Source organism: Xenopus laevis, chromosome 9_10L (assembly GCF_017654675.1).
Source record: "Xenopus laevis strain J_2021 chromosome 9_10L, Xenopus_laevis_v10.1, whole genome shotgun sequence".
NCBI lineage: Eukaryota > Metazoa > Chordata > Amphibia > Anura > Pipidae > Xenopus > Xenopus laevis.
In genome coordinates, this window is record NC_054387.1 from 122,600,987 (window position 1) to 122,618,516 (window position 17,530).

Genomic DNA, 17,530 nt, shown 5'->3' on the forward strand with positions numbered 1-17,530 from the left:
TTTCAGTTACTATTTAATTTGACTCGTTTGTACATATTATAACTACAGTAGTACAAGTCAGCGAACAAATTGCTTTTATTGAACAGACAGACGGACACGCGGAGGAAGAGGGGGTTATTATGGGCAGATAAAGAACGCTCGGCGTATATGGTTCTACTCTTCCACAGCTGAAACCGATTAAAGAGGGAAAGCGTTAGGGGTGGGGTTGACAAAATAAATATTTTCATCAATAAGAAACTACAAGTAGTGTTTGCATGTATAAAATATAAAATAATTTAAAGGTATTAAATATACATGTTAGTTGCAGCCGTGTAAGGGGAGTCATTGATTAGGTTTAATTCCGACGAGCCACCACGGCCAGTTCGGATCTCACTTGCCCATCATACCAGCGGCCATATTTTTGAAGGTCACGTTGCCTTAAGGTGTAGTGTTTGTCTGTGGGGTTCAATCACTAAGGCTCATCCTTATCCTTCTCGATATCTAAAATTCCCATGTAAACCCCTTCACTGATTTGTTTCTATTTTGCTACAGATTTTCCTTTAAAGAAGCCTTACTGCATGCCCATTTATATAACATGCCAGGGAAATGTACGGGGAAAACATGGCCAACATTGCTCTTTATCTAGCAAAGGTCCACCTTGGAAAGATGAAGAGCCCTGCTTCTCAATCTGGGCCTCCAAGATAATTCTCCTTTTTTGTCTGAAGCTAGGCCTCAAAAGTCAATGACCCCAGAACTATCAGTGACCACAGAATAAAATCTATATTCTATAAATTCTCTATATTCTGTAAATTAGTGCCAGACATTAAGAGTTCCTAGGACCTTCCACCAGTTGTAGGTCTGCATTTGTATGAAATACACCAACTGGCTGTCCCTAGGATAATGAAACCCCTTTCAGTGCTGAGTTCAACAAAATAATTACAACAACAATCATAGGCAGCTGTTTCACAGACATCTAGTAACCCCCTAGCGTGGTACACCAGATACAGGCAAAGTATGGCACCCAAGGATTACATCCACATAATACCTACAGATAAAGCAGATATTTGTCTTGAGAAGCTTAAATGGAGCCTGGTCTGTGTGTCTCTCTCTCCTAATTCTTGACCCAAACAATTCAGGTGTGGTTCAACCTCTATCAAAGCAGAAGGAGCCAGAGACAAAATTAAATCCCCTACAATGGTAAAAAACGGATCAATCCCTAGTTGTACCAGTATTCTAATGAAGTAGCAACTGTAATATAGAGTGTTCAAAGTTGTATTTGGGTTAGAAGGAAGGACAGCTGCTCTGTGCTCCGCAGATCTGTAGTCAAATGCAGCTCAAGTGTAGGAAGAGTTGAGTATGGGAATATGTTTACCACTCTATAAAAAGCCCCTGTAGTTGAGGGGACAACAGCCTCCGGATCTATAGTAGCAGCAGGGATAATAGTCTCTGGGAAGGAACTGTGGCTGTGGGATAATAGGGAGAGATGATGCCTATAGTAGCAGAGGAGATAATAATCTCTGGGAAGGGAGTGTGACTGTGGGATAGCAGGTATAGTAGGTAAAGGTGGTGCCAATAGTAGAAGTGGGATAATAGTCTCTGTTAAGGGAGAGTGACTGTGGGAAACCAGATATAGTAGGGAGAGATGGTGCCTATAGTAACAGAGGAGATTATCTCTGGGATGGGACCTTGGCTGTGGAATAGCAGGTAAAGTAGGTAGAGATGGTGCCTATGATAATAGCCTCTGGGAGGTGAGTAGGGAGAGTTGGTGCCTAGAATCCCATTCAAGTGAATAGCCTCTGGGATGAAACAGTGGCAATGAGAATAAAGGAACTGCAGAGCAAGATGGCGACAGCAGTATCTATTATCCATTCTGCAGATCTTAAGTACAACTCCTAAATCCCACCAACACCTAAATGGTGTCAGAAGGAGCTTTACATAAATAAAAGGACCCACAAAAAACTGTTTTGCTACTGGCCTTATTACAACAAAAGACAACTGTTCAGGTGGAGGGGTCCCTTATTCTTTAAATAGCTGAGAGGTAAGGAAGCTGTGCAAATGTTGCAATTCAGGTATACGCTACTATATATATATATATATATATATATATATATATATATATATATTATATATACTGTATATCTATAAATATGTATATATGAGAAGAGAGCTTGTTATACTTTTGAATGATGAGGCATGCAGTGATAGTGTTGCATTACGCTTATGGAGGGAGATTTACAAGGAATAGAGGGAATACCAAACCCCACTGGGAATTATAGTATCTATTGGCGGCATGGGAAAATCTGCTAGGCCATATCCATAGTTACTATGGTGGGGTATCTTTCCTGTCAAACCTGAGTGACGGTGGTCAGCATAGTAACAGGTAAATCTAACTTAATAATGTTATGGCCAGGGCCTTGTATTTTGCTTTTTACTGCAGATGTTTTAGCTGAATGCATGAAGGATATATTGCTTGCAGGGCTAATAAACACATACCTACCTTAAACATCACAAACCTAGCATGGCTGCCTAATAGGAGAGCAGGAGGTAAGTCCGTATGACTGTAGTGTAATAGAGAAAACATTGTAGCCCAGTTAATGCCTGTTCATATCATGGTGGAAATGTAATGAATGAGACTAGTATGGGCCTGGGACTAGTGGCCAAGGGAATGTGATTAATGCTGTACAGAGAGGCGAGGCCTAGTTACAAAGCAAAGAGTTTATCCTCAGAGCTCTCCTGCTTCTTCCTTCCGGCAGGATTCATGGGTTGGGCGGGCTCTCCAGTGGGGGGTGATGGAAGATCTGGCACCCTTTCTGCGGCTTTGGCTCGCTCTTCTAAAAACTTGTCAAATTCTGGAAATATAAAAAGAAATTCATCAACTATTGGATAGATTTGATGTTATACATTCTTATGTGACTGTGGGATAGCAGGTATAGTAGGGAGAGATGGTGTCTATAGTAACAGTGGGATAATAGTCTCTGGGAAGGGAGTGTGACTGTGGGATAGCAGGTATAGTAGGGAGAGATGGTGTCTATAGTAACAGTGGATAATAGTCTCTGGGAAGGGAGTGTGTCTGTGGGATAGCAGGTATAGTAGGGAGAGATGGTGCCTATAGTAACAGTGGATAATAGTCTCTGGGAAGGGAGTGTGTCTGTGGGATAGCAGGTATAGTAGGGAGAGATGGTGCCTATAGTAACAGTGGGATAATAGTCTCTGGGAAGGGAGTGTGACTGTGGGATAGCAGGTATAGTAGGGAGAGATGGTGTCTATAGTAACAGTGGGATAATAGTCTCTGGGAAGGGAGTGTGACTGTGGGATAGCAGGTATAGTAGGGAGAGATGGTGCCTATAGTAACAGTGGATAATAGTCTCTGGGAAGGGAGTGTGTCTGTGGGATAGCAGGTATAGTAGGGAGAGATGGTGCCTATAGTAACAGTGGATAATAGTCTCTGGGAAGGGAGTGTGACTGTGGGATAGCAGGTATAGTAGGGAGAGATGGTGTCTATAGTAACAGTGGATAATAGTCTCTGGGAAGGGGGTGTGACTGTGGGATAGCAGGTATAGTAGGGAGAGATGGTGCCTATAGTAACAGTGGATAATAGTCTCTGGGAAGGGAGTGTGACTGTGGGATAGCAGGTATAGTAGGGAGAGATGGTGCCTATAGTAACAGTGGATAATAGTCTCTGGGAAGGGAGTGTGACTGTGGGATAGCAGGTATAGTAGGGAGAGATGATGCCTATAGTAACAGTGGATAATAGTCTCTGGGAAGGGAGTGTGACTGTGGGATAGCAGGTATAGTAGGGAGAGATGGTGTCTATAGTAACAGTGGATAATAGTCTCTGGGAAGGGAGTGTGACTGTGGGATAGCAGGTATAGTAGGGAGAGATGGTGTCTATAGTAACAGTGGATAATAGTCTCTGGGAAGGGAGTGTGACTGTGGGATAGCAGGTATAGTAGGGAGAGATGGTGCCTATAGTAGTCACAGTTAGGAACAGCACACCATTCCTTATGCTTGCACTTACCTTCACTTGTCACTCCTTCCTCCAGTTCATCTCCCTTCTGCAACAAGAACAAACAATGAATCAGTTAAAACAGGAGAGCAAGTCTTGGAATATAAAGCAGCAGGCTAGACCCCAGACCCCAATGAATAATAAATTCAGGAAGAGTGATTGGCAACCGCACTCAACAGGCTTTGGCTGCTGGAAAAGGTTGTAGTGTAACAATATCTAGAGAACTGCAGGTTGCCCATAAGTGCTCTAGAATGAAGTGCAAGCTCAAAGCCCTCCTGTTTATCTTTTGTTTCATCATTGACTGGGGGGTCATTGTAGGAGTGCATACCAACTTTATTGATTATCTTAACTTCTCCTTTAACATGATCAGCAGTGCAACATGACCTTGTGTTTCTTATGACCATTTAGTACCCGGTCCCCAAGGTACCCCCCCCCACAACCTCCCTCGCCCAGACCAGGAATGAGCCAATAGCCCATTTGTATAAAGGCATCTCACCAGGTCTTTACTGAGCCAATCCTCTATATCATCCATGTCAGAGGGCTGGGAGACTGGAATCTATGGTGCACAGCAAGCAGCATGGGAGTAAAATAAAGAAGGGGGGGAGGGGTGAAGAATAAAAAAAAAAAATATATAACAAAATCATGAAAATGGAAGACATGCTGAAAATAATGAGTGATACAAATCAATTAAAAGGCAAATCATATGATTAAATGTGGGGTTAAAATAACACAAAAGGTGAAATATGGCATAATGTGTTTGGTTAGAGTTATATGGGTTATCAGCTGGCCTTCTGGCTGAACTACAGCTCCCAGCATGCCCCGTGGTTCAGTCATGACCGGAGAGTCACAAGTTGGCCATCCCAGGATGGGATGATCCTCCCCAAGCCTTTCAGTCCTGGAAGTAGTGATGGGATAACATGATGTCACTGCACTACTGTTCCCATCTCCCCACTTTCTTCCAAAGGCTCTTGGGAAATTCAGAGAGTTGCAGTTTAACATTAAGGACGTCTGCATGGTGCCCTATGATGCAATAAGTGTTCCTCTAAATATTATCTGGGACATTCATAAGACAAGCCTCCGATCCTCCTAGGCTACACCTGGTTACAGTTGACTCCACCCCAATCAAATTCAAACCCCACCCTCTTACCCACTAAACCCACCCCCTTCCAATGCAGAACACAAGGGTTAACAGTCATACTATACAAGCAGTCTGGGGCACTAAGGGTGCTCTGCTCACCATATTTTTAAAGGAATTGTTCAGTATAAAAATAAAAACTGGGTGAAAAGATTGGCTGTGCAAAATAAAAAATGTTTCTAATATAGTTAGTTAGGCAAATATGTATAAAGGCTGGAGTGACTGGATGTGTAACATAATAGCCAGAACACTACTTCCTGCTTTTCAGCTCTCTTGCTTTCCACTGATTGGTTACCAGGAAGCAACCAATCAGTGACTTGAGGGGAGCACATGGGACATAACTGTTGCTTTTGAATCTGAGCTGAAAAACTCACGGAACAGTTATGTCCCACGTGGCTCCCTTTACAGTCACTGACTAACTAGTGTTCTGGCTAATATGTTACACATCCAGTCACTCCAGCCTTTATACATTACATTTTTGCCTAACTAACTATATTAGAATTTCTTTTTATTTTGCACAGCCTATTTATTTAACCAGTTTTTATTTTTACACTGAACTATTCCTTTAATGCTTACAATTGAACCCTGGGCATCATAGGACAGTGCCAGCTTTTAGGTGAAAGCCAATCCAAGCGTTTTGTGCTATAGGGCCCTATAGTGAAATGCTTCCCACCCTGCCAGCTACCTGTATGGGATTTCCTGATGGTTAATCAGCAGCTTCTGATTGTATTTGCACTGAGAGATAAGGAGGTGAGCATGGATCGTGCTACAGTACAAAGGTGAGCGGGGGGAGTGCTTGTCTCAGCACACACATCTACTCTAGAGACTGTACCAATTGATTAGTGTCAGCAATGGGTTATAGGTCACTGCCTCATCCCCTGCTCCTCAATTGTGGGTTCTTGGCACCCTTCTCTTCCCTTATCACTTCAGATTAACCCATTGGGCTGCTGACAGAGAGATGATCTACACTGACAGTCTCTCTCTCTCTCTATTATACACAAAAGCCATGAATATACTGCAAATTATATCCTTATAAAGGGTAACAAGTGATGTCATCAGTTATAAACGGTGAGTAGTGATGTCATTTTTGTCACGACACACTATAACTTGTGTTATAATAAATAAAGTACCCCTTATTGGAAAATATGAGGAAATTAGAAGTAACCCCGGAGTTTCATGACCTGTATATGGTCATGGAACTCCTCTGTAACTTATAATATCCTCATATTTTTCAATAGGGGGTACTTTATGCATTATATATATATATATATATATATATATATATATATACACAAACACAGTTTTTTATTTATGTATACACAAGAATGGGGGCAGCTGTATTACTTGCTACCATCCCAGCTGAGCCCCAATGTCCCAGAATTCCCTGCATATAAATGGATCCTACTAATAGTTTATTCTGCAACGAAACAGCACCAACCTACTTTTGTGTTCAATGGAGAATGTGCATAAAGCAAGCAATATGGAAGCTCACTCTTGTGCCAATAGATAGCAGATAAGTCTTGAATGAATTTGCTACGCCCTCCTATTAAGCTGCTTCTTTAAAGGGGACATACACCTCCCGCAGCAGTGTTGTTTCATCCAATTAGGGGCTATAGTCAATCAACATCTGAGATTGCTTCTTAAACGAGAACTAAACCCTAAAAATGAATGTGGCTAAAAATGCCATATTTTAAAATTAGGGATGCACTGAATCCAGGTTTCGGTTCGGGATTCAGGCTTTTTCAGCAGGATTCGCATTCAGCCGAATCCTTGTGCCTGGCCGAACCGAATCCAAATCCTAATTTGTATGTTTAAACTAGGGGCGGGTAGGGAAATCACGTGACTTTTCGTCACAAAAGAAGAATTTTTTTCCATTTTTTCCTTCCCATTAGAATTCCGATTTTTTTTTCGATATTCGGCAGAATTTTTTGGCAAGGATTCAGGGATTTGGCCGAATCCCAAATAGTGGATTCAGTGCATCCCTATTTTATATAGTGAACTTATTGCACGAGGCTAAAGTTTCAGCTTGTCAATAGCAGCAATGATCCAGGACTTCAAACTTGTCACAGGGGGTCACCATCTTGGAAAGTGTCTGTGACACTCACATGCTCAGTGGGCTCTGATTGGCTGTTGAGAAGCTAAGCTTAGGGCTCGTCACTAATTATCCAGCAGAAAATGAGCTTCCCCTGTAATATAAACTGATGCTACAGGTTTGCTGATTATTAAATTCTGATGCTAATTGCACTGGTTTCTGTGCTGCCATGTAGTAATTATGTGTATTAATTACTAATCAGCCTTATATTGTGACATTTCTATTCTATGTGTACTGTATATTGTGAGTGGGTCCCTAAGCTCAGTAAGTGACAGCAGCACAGAGCATGTGCAGTGAATCAGCAGAAAAGAAGATGGGGAGCTACTGGGGCATCTTTGGAGACACAGATCTTTACTGCTAAAGGGCTGTGGTTGCCTTGGGCTGGTACAGAAGCACAAAATATAATGTACAACATTTCTAGCTACTTCTTTAGTTAGGCTTTAGTTCTCCTTCAAAGGGGTTGTTCACCTTTAAATTAACTTTAGTACGATGTAGAGAGTGATATTCTAAGACAATTTGCAATTGGTTTTCATTTATGTTTTGTGACTTTTAAATTATTAAGCAACTTTCCAGTTTGCAATTTCAGCAATCTGGTCGTCGGGGTCCAAATTACCCTTTTACCCTTATGCATTGATTTTAATAAGAGCTTGGAGTATTAATAGGGCCTGTATAGAAAGAGTAGTAATACAAAGAAGCAATAAAAATAAATGTTTAGCCTTACAGAGCATTTTCATTTAGATGGGGGTCAGTGACCCCCATTTGAAAGTCGTAAAGTGTCAGAAAAAGAAGGCAAATAATTTAAAAAACGATATAAGAAAAAAATAAAGAATGAAGACCAATTGAAAAGTTACTTACAATCAGTCATTCTATAACATACTAAAAGTTATCTTAAAGGTCATCCACCCCTTTAAAGGGCATCTAAGCTTCTACCCGCCATATTCAAGTAATAGCCCTGACACCCCTTAACTGCATAAATGTATGCATACATGGGCCAACTAGATGCATGGGTCCACAGGCTGGATGGATGGGGAACATATGAGGGGACCCACAGCATTGGTAATGAATTGGGGGGTGACTAGGAGGAGAGCTGTAGGGGAAAACACTTCCCCATGAATGACAATACAGTGCAGAATACAGTGGAGACATATTATATATATGGGAAGTGAGTAAAGGCAGTATTTGCTGCTTTTCATGTGAGGACTGTGCTACACGTAAGTGGAATGGATGGGGTTATGATTACAGTCATTATCAAGCTGCTATTAAACAAGGTTAAACATGAGACAGAGACACAATGTAATTACAGGTTATAGGCAAGGGAACAGGCTCGGCCTGGGAGAAAAAGGCAAGGTCAATAAACTGCTGTATCTGTGGGACTGGATGGATAAGCACAAGAACAGCACATTCCCCCCAACAATCCTCTTACTATCGGGAATCTTATGTACCGTTTCCTCATCTCTCTGCATCTGCATGCCATGTGCATTCACTATTTAGCATCAGCATTTATACATGGTCGCATTTTGTGTTCCCTGCAGCAGGATAAATGTACAGTGGCACTGCTGCATCTCGGAGTTGCCCAACAGCAGGATAAACCCTGTGGAAAGGTAAATCTACAGTCATGCAGCTGCACCCAGACCACCTCTCAGCTGGTCCCAGGGGCAAAAGAGGAACAACTAAAACCATTCTCTATTAGCGAGCGAGAGAGAGAGAGAGAGAGAGAGAGAGAGAGAGAGAGAGAGAGAGAGAGAGAGAGAGAGAAAAATGTGGCAGTAGCGCAGTGTAGAAATGGAAGGCCACATAGCGTAATGTGGTAGGCTGTTTGCTGCCCTGACAGTTTACAACAGGCAATTTATGTATCACTCTGTGAACCTTTCACGTGTCTGGGGACTTTGGACCGGTGTTCAGATCCCTGGTATTGCCTTGTTGTGAGCTGTGTAAAATACAAGACAGACACAGGAATTTGGACTTGTTTAGTCACCATCAATTAAGGTGGCCATACACGGGCCGATAAAAACTGCCAACAGACCGAGTCGGCAGCTTATTGGCCCGTGTATGGGGCCCCCCGACGGGCTTCCCCGATTGAGATCTGTCCAAAAGTCGGCCAGATCTCGATCGGATGGGACTAAAAATCCCGTTGGATCGCGGCCGCATCTGTTCGTTGATACGGTCCCGCGATCCGACAGCCCGTTACCATTTGTTAGGATCGGATCAGCCCAATATTGCACCCCCTAAAGGTGGGCATATCGGGGAGAGATCCGCTCGTTTGGCGACATCGCCACACGAGTGGATCTCTCCGTGTATGGACACCTTTACTTTATGGAATAATCTGCCATGTAGCTCTTCTGTGTATCCAGGCACTATGGAAGAACTGGACACATCTGGGGCCAAAGAGGGCCAAAATCCTGCACTATAAAATATATATACAGTATATACATACATATATATTCACATATCAGTTAGGCAGGCAGAGAATAATCCATGGCATAGCAGATGTGTATGGGCCCCAATGATTGCCCCATTTTTTCTTCAAAGACCCACTATACAACATATACCACATAAACCTTGCGCTTATCCCAGTCGACCAGATACAGCAAATTGGGGGAAAGGACAGCTAAGTGAGGAAGCAGATTGCAGGATTTCTGTGCAGCTGGAATATTTGACCCTATGTGGGTGAATTCTCTCCCACAAGACATACAGGTCTCTTACTGGCTCCTTGGAGTCAGGTATATATAATATAAAAGACACTGTGCAGAATAATAGCCTTATACTGGGCCCTACACAGAACTGGACACACTCCCACAGCAAATAGCTATAGATAGTGCCAAATGGTACACGTTTCTATAAAGACCTATGGTGGAAATAAGGATGGGCTTATGGGAAGTCTGCAAGGTTGGGGACAAATAGGGTGTCCTAGGAGATCCTCTGGTAGGCAAGTCCGACCCTGCAGAAATAAGATAGTAGGGAGAGTTGGTGCCTATAGTAACAGTGGGATAATAGTCTCTGGGAAGGGAGTGTGACTGTGGGATAGCAGGTATAGTAGGGAGAGATGGTGTCTATAGTAACAGTGGGGATAATAGTCTCTGGGAAGGGAGTGTGACTGTGGGATAGCAGGTATAGTAGGGAGAGATGGTGCCTATAGTAACAGTGGGATAATAGTCTCTGGGAAGGGAGTGTGACTGTGGGATAGCAGGTATAGTAGGGAGAGATGGTGCCTATAGTAACAGTGGGATAATAGTCTCTGGGAAGGGAGTGTGACTGTGGGATAGCAGGTATAGTAGGGAGAGATGGTGCCTATAGTAACAGTGGATAATAGTCTCTGGGAAGGGAGTGTGACTGTGGGATAGCAGGTATAGTAGGGAGAGATGGTGCCTATAGTAACAGTGGATAATAGTCTCTGGGAAGGGAGTGTGACTGTGGGATAGCAGGTATAGTAGGGAGAGATGGTGCCTATAGTAACAGTGGGATAATAGTCTCTGGGAAGGGAGTGTGACTGTGGGATAGCAGGTATAGTAGGGAGAGATGGTGCCTATAGTAACAGTGGATAATAGTCTCTGGGAAGGGACTGTAACTGTGGGATAGCAGGTATAGTAGGGAGAGATGGTGTCTATAGTAACAGTGGATAATAGTCTCTGGGAAGGGAGTGTGACTGTGGCATAACAGGTATAGTAGGGAGAGATGGTGCCTATAGTAACAGTGGGGATAATAGTCTCTGGGAAAGGAGTTTGACTGTGGGTATAAAAGAGAGAGATTTCGGAGTCATTGTGTAATTGAGGTGTTCCTATTAGGAGTGTGTATTCCAGCCACAGAATGAAACACATAAGGCACAATATAAAGAGCAAATATCCAGCTGCTTGGAGTCCTTGCCCTGCCAGGTCAGTAATGGTCAGTATTAGAGAGGACAAAACCTACTGGTTGGTGAACTCGCTCACCATTCCTTGGCTGATAAGCCACGTGTCTATGGGTTCCGTATGTGGGTTTCCACCCCTAAATCTCCTCTGGATCAAAATCACAAAATCACAGCAAATAAATCGGAGAAAGGAAGAAAGGAAATTGATTGAAAAAATAAAGACATTAAAAGAACATAAAGTCTGAACTGTGAGTATCCCACCAAATCATGGACATGGCCTGATTGTGAGGTTGGATGTGCACAGGAACCTTGGAAAACACTTTGAGTAGAATCATGACATAAGATACAATAACCCCTACAATATACAAGTTCCATTAGTCGGAAAACCCATTATCCAGAAAGCTATGAATTATGGAAAGGCCGTTTCCCATAGTTTCCATTTTAAGCAAATTGTATAAATGTAATCCCTTTTGTAATAATAAAACAGTACCTTGTACTTGATCCCAACTAAGATATAATTAATCCTTAAACAAGCCTATTGGGTTAAATTAATGCTTAAGTGATTTTTTTGTAGACTTAGACATGGGGCTCCAAATTCTGGAAAAATCCCTTTTCTGAGCTTTCTGGACAACAGGTCCCACACCTGTACATATGGTGCTTAGTGACATCACTTGACTTCTTAAACTCTTTGCCTTTATATGGTCACAGAACCCCTCAGTGACTTCTAATATCCTTATCATTTACAGTAGGGGGTACATTATCCCTTATTATACATGAGTGATACTCAGAGTTCCCTGTATAACTCAGCCTGCAGTCTTGTGCCTTTATATGGTCACAGAACCCCTCAGTGACTTCTAATATCCTTATCATTTACAGTAGGGGGTACATTATCCCTTATAATACATGAGTGATACTCAGAGTTCCCTGTATAACTCAGCCTGCAGTCTTGTGTCTTTATATGGTCACAGAACCCCTCAGTGACTTCTAATATCCTTATCATTTACAGTAGGGGGTACATTATCCCTTATAATACATGAGTGATACTCCGAATTCCCTGTATAACTCAGCCTGCAGCCTTGTGCCTTTATATGGTCACAGAACCCCTCAGTGACTTCTAACATCCTTATCATTTACAGTAGGGGGTACATTATCCCTTATAATACATGAGTGATACTCAGAGTTCCCTGTATAACTCAGCCTGCAGCCTTGTGCCTTTATATGGTCACAGAACCCCTCAGTGACTTCTAACATCCTTATCATTTACAGTAGGGGGTACATGATCCCTTATAATACATGAGTGATACTCAGAGTTCCCTGTATAACTCAGCCTGCAGCCTTGTGCCTTTATATGGTCACAGAACCCCTCAGTGACTTCTAACATCCTTATCATTTACAGTAGGGGGTACATGATCCCTTATAATACATGAGTGATACTCAGAGTTCCCTGTATAACTCAGCCTGCAGTCTTGTGTCTTTATATGGTCACAGAACCCCTCAGTGACTTCTAATATCCTTATTATTTACAGTAGGGGGTACATTATCCCTTATAATACATGAGTGATACTCAGAGTTCCCTGTATAACTCAGCCTGCAGCCTTGTGCCTTTATATGGTCACAGAACCCCTCAGTGACTTCTAACATCCTTATCATTTACAGTAGGGGGTACATGATCCCTTATAATACATGAGTGATTCTCATGTTCTCATGTGTTGTTCTACTAAATGAAGGCCGTGAGTAAGACAAAATTATAGACACATGGCTGCAGGTATTGACCACCCTTTTCCTCAGTGAGTTGCTTAGTGAACCATCATTTAATTTGCCTTTCTCTGTGGTAGGACTACAACTTTCAGCATTGTCCTTTGCAGATGGAGCATGCTGGGAATTCTTATCATCTAATGGCAACAAGCCTGCAGCTTGGCAACCTGAATCATTATGGCATACGGACTAATTAACCTCTGACCCTCTGTGGGCTGAGGAGCCAATGTGCAGTTTCACAGGCTTATTTATAGAGAGATTAGTTTATCTGTTCCACGCCACACAGGAGTTTGAACTCGCTCGCTATACTGTGTCTGTACAAACCCTCTTTCCCACTTTACAGATACAGCGCTGGCCAATCATCTGACCATTGGAAGGGAAGCAGAACCACCTAGTGGCTGGGAAAGGAGGTGCAATGCTTTTGTTCAGAAATCAGATTTTATCTGATGCACAAAATCTTGCCATATAACAGCCCGAGATTTTGTCAAATCCTAAAAAAAAAAAAAAAAAGATTAAAAATTCTGCATTGCTTCTGAAAAAATCAAGTTTATATTCACTTTTTCTCTCTCGGCATCTGTTTCTCTACACTTAGGGGCCGATTCATCAAGAGTCGAATATCGAGGGTTAATTAACCCTCGATATTCGACTGGGAACTAAAATCGTTCGACTTCGAATATCGAAGTCGAACGATTTTGCGCAAATCCTGCGATCGATCGATCGAAGGATTTTTCGTTCGATTGAACGATTAAATCCTTCGAATCGAACGATTCGAAGGATTTGAATCCAACGATCGAAGGAAAATCCTTCGATCAAAAAATCACAGGCAAGCCTATGGGGACCTTCCCCATAGGCTAACATTGACTTCGGTAGGTTTTATCTACCGAAGTAGGTGGTCGAAGTATTTTTTAAAGAGACAGTACTTCGATTATCGAATGGTCGAATAGTCGAACGATTTTTACTTCGAATCGTTCGAATTCGAACGAATTTAACCAATTCGATGGTCGAAGTACCCAAAAAATACTTCGAAATTCGAAGTTTTTTACATTCGAATTCTTCACTCGAATTTTGTAAATCTGCCCCTTAGTCTTCATGCAGCAGTTGGGTGTCAGATGAATGATCCAATATATCTTATAGGGGGGCTCCTTTCCTAGCAGATGAATTAGAGCTCACTCAAATAACTTGATTCCAAGACAAACAAAATCTAACAAAATAACTGCCTTTTGCACAAATCCTGCATGTAGAGAGACATGATGTCTGGTGATTTTAATAGAGTGAGCTCTAATACATCTTATAGGCAAAAGGAGCCCCCCTATAAGATATATTGGATCATTCATCTGACACCCAACTGCTGAATGAAGACAGAGGAGAAATAGATGCTGAGAGAGGGATAGTGGAGATGAACTTAATTATTTCAGAAATGGTACAGAATTTTTAATTGATTGTATCTAGAAAGTTTCTTATTTCAGTATGAGGAAGCTTATAATACATTTTCATTATCGTGATAGTTCCCCTTTGCATACACAACTTATTGGTCAATGATATCTATAGCTTCTCATTTGCAAAATATTTTAAATTAAGTTCCAGACATAAATAAAAAAAATGGCAGATTTTGCCTTATGTGGAATCCAGAGCCTCACCCCTCCGATGTTCTGCTTCCGGACGTCCAGAGCGGACACTAACCCTCCGAGAGCCTGTGGGTCCTCATATGTCACGCTAAAAAGAGAACACAGATTTAGTGATATTCAGGCATTGCAGACACATAATGGACCTCATTAATAAACACTCTGCAAATTTGCCTATGGGCAGTAACCCCTAACACCTAGGGATGCACCAAATCCAGGATTTGTTTTTCGGAATTCAGCCTTTTTCAGCAGGATTTGGATTCGGCCGAATCCTTATGCCCAGCCGAACGAATCCTAAATTGCATATGCAAATTAGGGGTGGAGAGGGAAATCTTGTGACTTTTTGTCAAGGAAGTAAAAAATGTTTTCCCCTTCCCACCCCTAATTTGCATATGCAAATTAGGATTCGGATTTGGTTTGGTATTCGGCCGAATCTTTCGCGACGGATTCGGGGGTTCAGCTGAATCCAAAAAAGTGGATTTGGTGCATCCCTACTACCAACCAATCAGTGGTTCACTTTTTTCAACTGCTGGGTAAACAATAAATGCAAGCATGTGACTGGTTGCCAAGGGTTGCTGCCCAGGGGCAAATTTGCCCAGTGTTTATAAACGACCCCTGCTGAGTTGTGGTGGGATTCACTGGCAGGACAACTAATGTGAAAGATATATTTCATTTGCATTTTCCCTGACTGGATTGTAAATAGTACTTTTATGCCCTGTGGCATGGGGGATTCAGTGGTGGAACTAGATGTTACAGGGCCCCACAGCAAATTTAATTGAGGGCCCCCAACATATCCAGAGCTTTTTTACCAGTACAGGCATGGGATCCGTTATCCAGAAACCCGTTATCCACAAAGCTTTGAATTACTCCATTTAATCTAAATAAGTCCATTTTTTTAAAAATGATTTCCTTTTTCTCTGTAATAATAAAACAGTCGCTTGTACTTGATCCCAACTAAGATATAATTAATCCTTATTGGAGGCAAAACCAGCCTATTGGAGTTATTTAATGTTTACATGATTTTCTAGTAGACTTAAGGTATGAAGATCAAAATTACAGAAAGATCCGTAAATCTGGAAAACCCCAGGTCCCAAGCATTCTGGATAACAGGTCCAATACCTGTATATGTTGAAATTGCTCATTAATTAGAGCCACATGCAGCCCCCTATACCTCCTGGGCCCCCCTGCAGCCGCATGGTCTGCTTTCTTTATAGTTACACCCCTAGGATAACTGCATCAGCCTTGCTGATTTGAGTATGACATAGACGATGATGATCTGAGACAATTTGCAGTTGTTTTTAATTTTTTTAATGTTTTTCATTTTTTTTGCTTTGTGTTCAGCGGCTCTCCAGTCAGGAATTTTAGCAGCTATCTGGTTGCTGGGGTATTGTTTACCTTAGCAACCAGGCAGTGGTTTGAATGAGAGACTGGTACATGAATTAGGAGAGACTCTGAATAAGTAGATAAAGACTAAAAAGTAATGCAATTATAGTTCTGCAGAGCAATATTTTTTTGGCTGTTGGTGGTCAGCGACCCCATTCGAAAGGTGAAAAGATGAAGGGGCACATTTACTAAAGGGCGCAGTGACTAACACTGGCGATGATTCGCCAGCTGGACGTAATTTCGTTACTTCGACAATTTACTAACAGGCGCAGGCGTCACTTCGCTATCAAAGGAGATAGACGCTATTGTTGCTTCGCACTCTAACGCCTGGCGAATGGACATAACGCTGCAAATTCCCTGATGCGAATTTTACTGAACGTTAACTCTTTCGCCAGATTTGCCTTCACCAGCTCAGACCAGACAAAGTGCAATAGAGTGCATAGGACTTCTTAAATTTTTAGTGCAAAATTTTTTCTATGTCCCAAAAAACGCTGGCGTCTTTTCCTTTTTTCAGAGTGATAGCCTGCAATGGTCCGTAAATCTTTTTTACCTACATTTCCTAACATGTGGTACATAAACTATACAGTGAGCTCATGTGTAGGGCAATACAACAACTGTATTTTCTTTATTAAGGTTCCCTGGACTTGTGTAATGTAATGTATTTGCTGCAACATATACATCCATTCAACTTTATAATTTCCCGCCGTATGCAAATTAGGCAATGCTAGCGCATCTTCGCTTTGATTGCTGAAGTAATGGTAGTGAAAATTCGCCAGCATTCGGCGCCCTGGACACAACTTTGCAGTAAATTAGCGTTGTCTGAGCGAATTTTCGCCCGGTGAAGTGTAGCGATGGGTGCGAAGCTGGCGTGAGAGCTATGAGTGAGCAGGGAAAGACGCAGGCAGGAAGTGATGTCACAGCAAGCTAATACGGCAGCTGATATCCTTAAACAGATGGAGCTTCTTGAGCTGTTTATTTAGGTATGGTAAGGTATTCTACAGAATAAATATAGTGTTATAGCTTGCACTATTGTGGCTAATCTTTCCTTCTTCTTTAAATCCAAGATGTCCCCAGGCCACTGGTAGATGCTATAGCAGAGAGAGAGGGTGGTGGCACCTGCCTTTGCCAGAAGTGGTGGACGCACAGGACAGACGGACCAGTTGCTGCAAAAAGCAGGCAGGCTGAGGTCCTGTGCCTAGGTGCTGTACCTAAATATAGCCCTGGATTCATTGGGCAGGTGCCTAAAAGATGAGCACCTCCCTAGCGAATCCACGTTTCCTTGTTCTTTAAGGAGGCAAAAAAAAACAACAAATAATACATTTAAAAACAAACTAACTTGGCCTTCAAAAAAAAAACCTAAAAAAAGACCAAATATGCAGTAAATAGTCTCATAATATCACTGTCTAATCCTATTCCCTTGTTGAATATGCTGGTGTTACAGGAAGACTATTGACTTGGACAGCTTCACTCTATACTCACTTTTTCCTCTGATCCGCCAGGGAGTTGGTTCTGGTGTGTGCAAACATATCAAAGTCATCCTTCGGGTTGGTGGTGGGCAGAGCGCTGAGAGTTGAGCTTACACTGTTTGTTCCCACATCTGTAATAGTAAAACAGGAGGGAGTGGCTATTAACAGACACAACTGCACTGTTGGTAAGTCTCCCTGGTACCTGCAATATGTTATTCAGTTCAGTATGCAGTTTCAGTTTTCCACTG

At 42.1% G+C, this 17,530-nt stretch overlaps 1 protein-coding gene across 1 annotated transcript in view; it reads right to left on the reverse strand.

Moving 5' to 3' along the window:
* tom1l2.L (target of myb1 like 2 membrane trafficking protein L homeolog) overlaps positions 1-17,530 on the reverse strand; it is a 43,626-nt gene continuing 26,096 nt past the window's right edge. The window contains 5 exon segments of the mRNA NM_001093949.1: positions 1-2,828; positions 3,998-4,034; positions 4,482-4,541; positions 14,449-14,524; positions 17,296-17,413. Coding sequence (NP_001087418.1) covers positions 2,680-2,828; positions 3,998-4,034; positions 4,482-4,541; positions 14,449-14,524; positions 17,296-17,413 — 440 coding nt within the window. The 3' untranslated portion in view covers positions 1-2,679.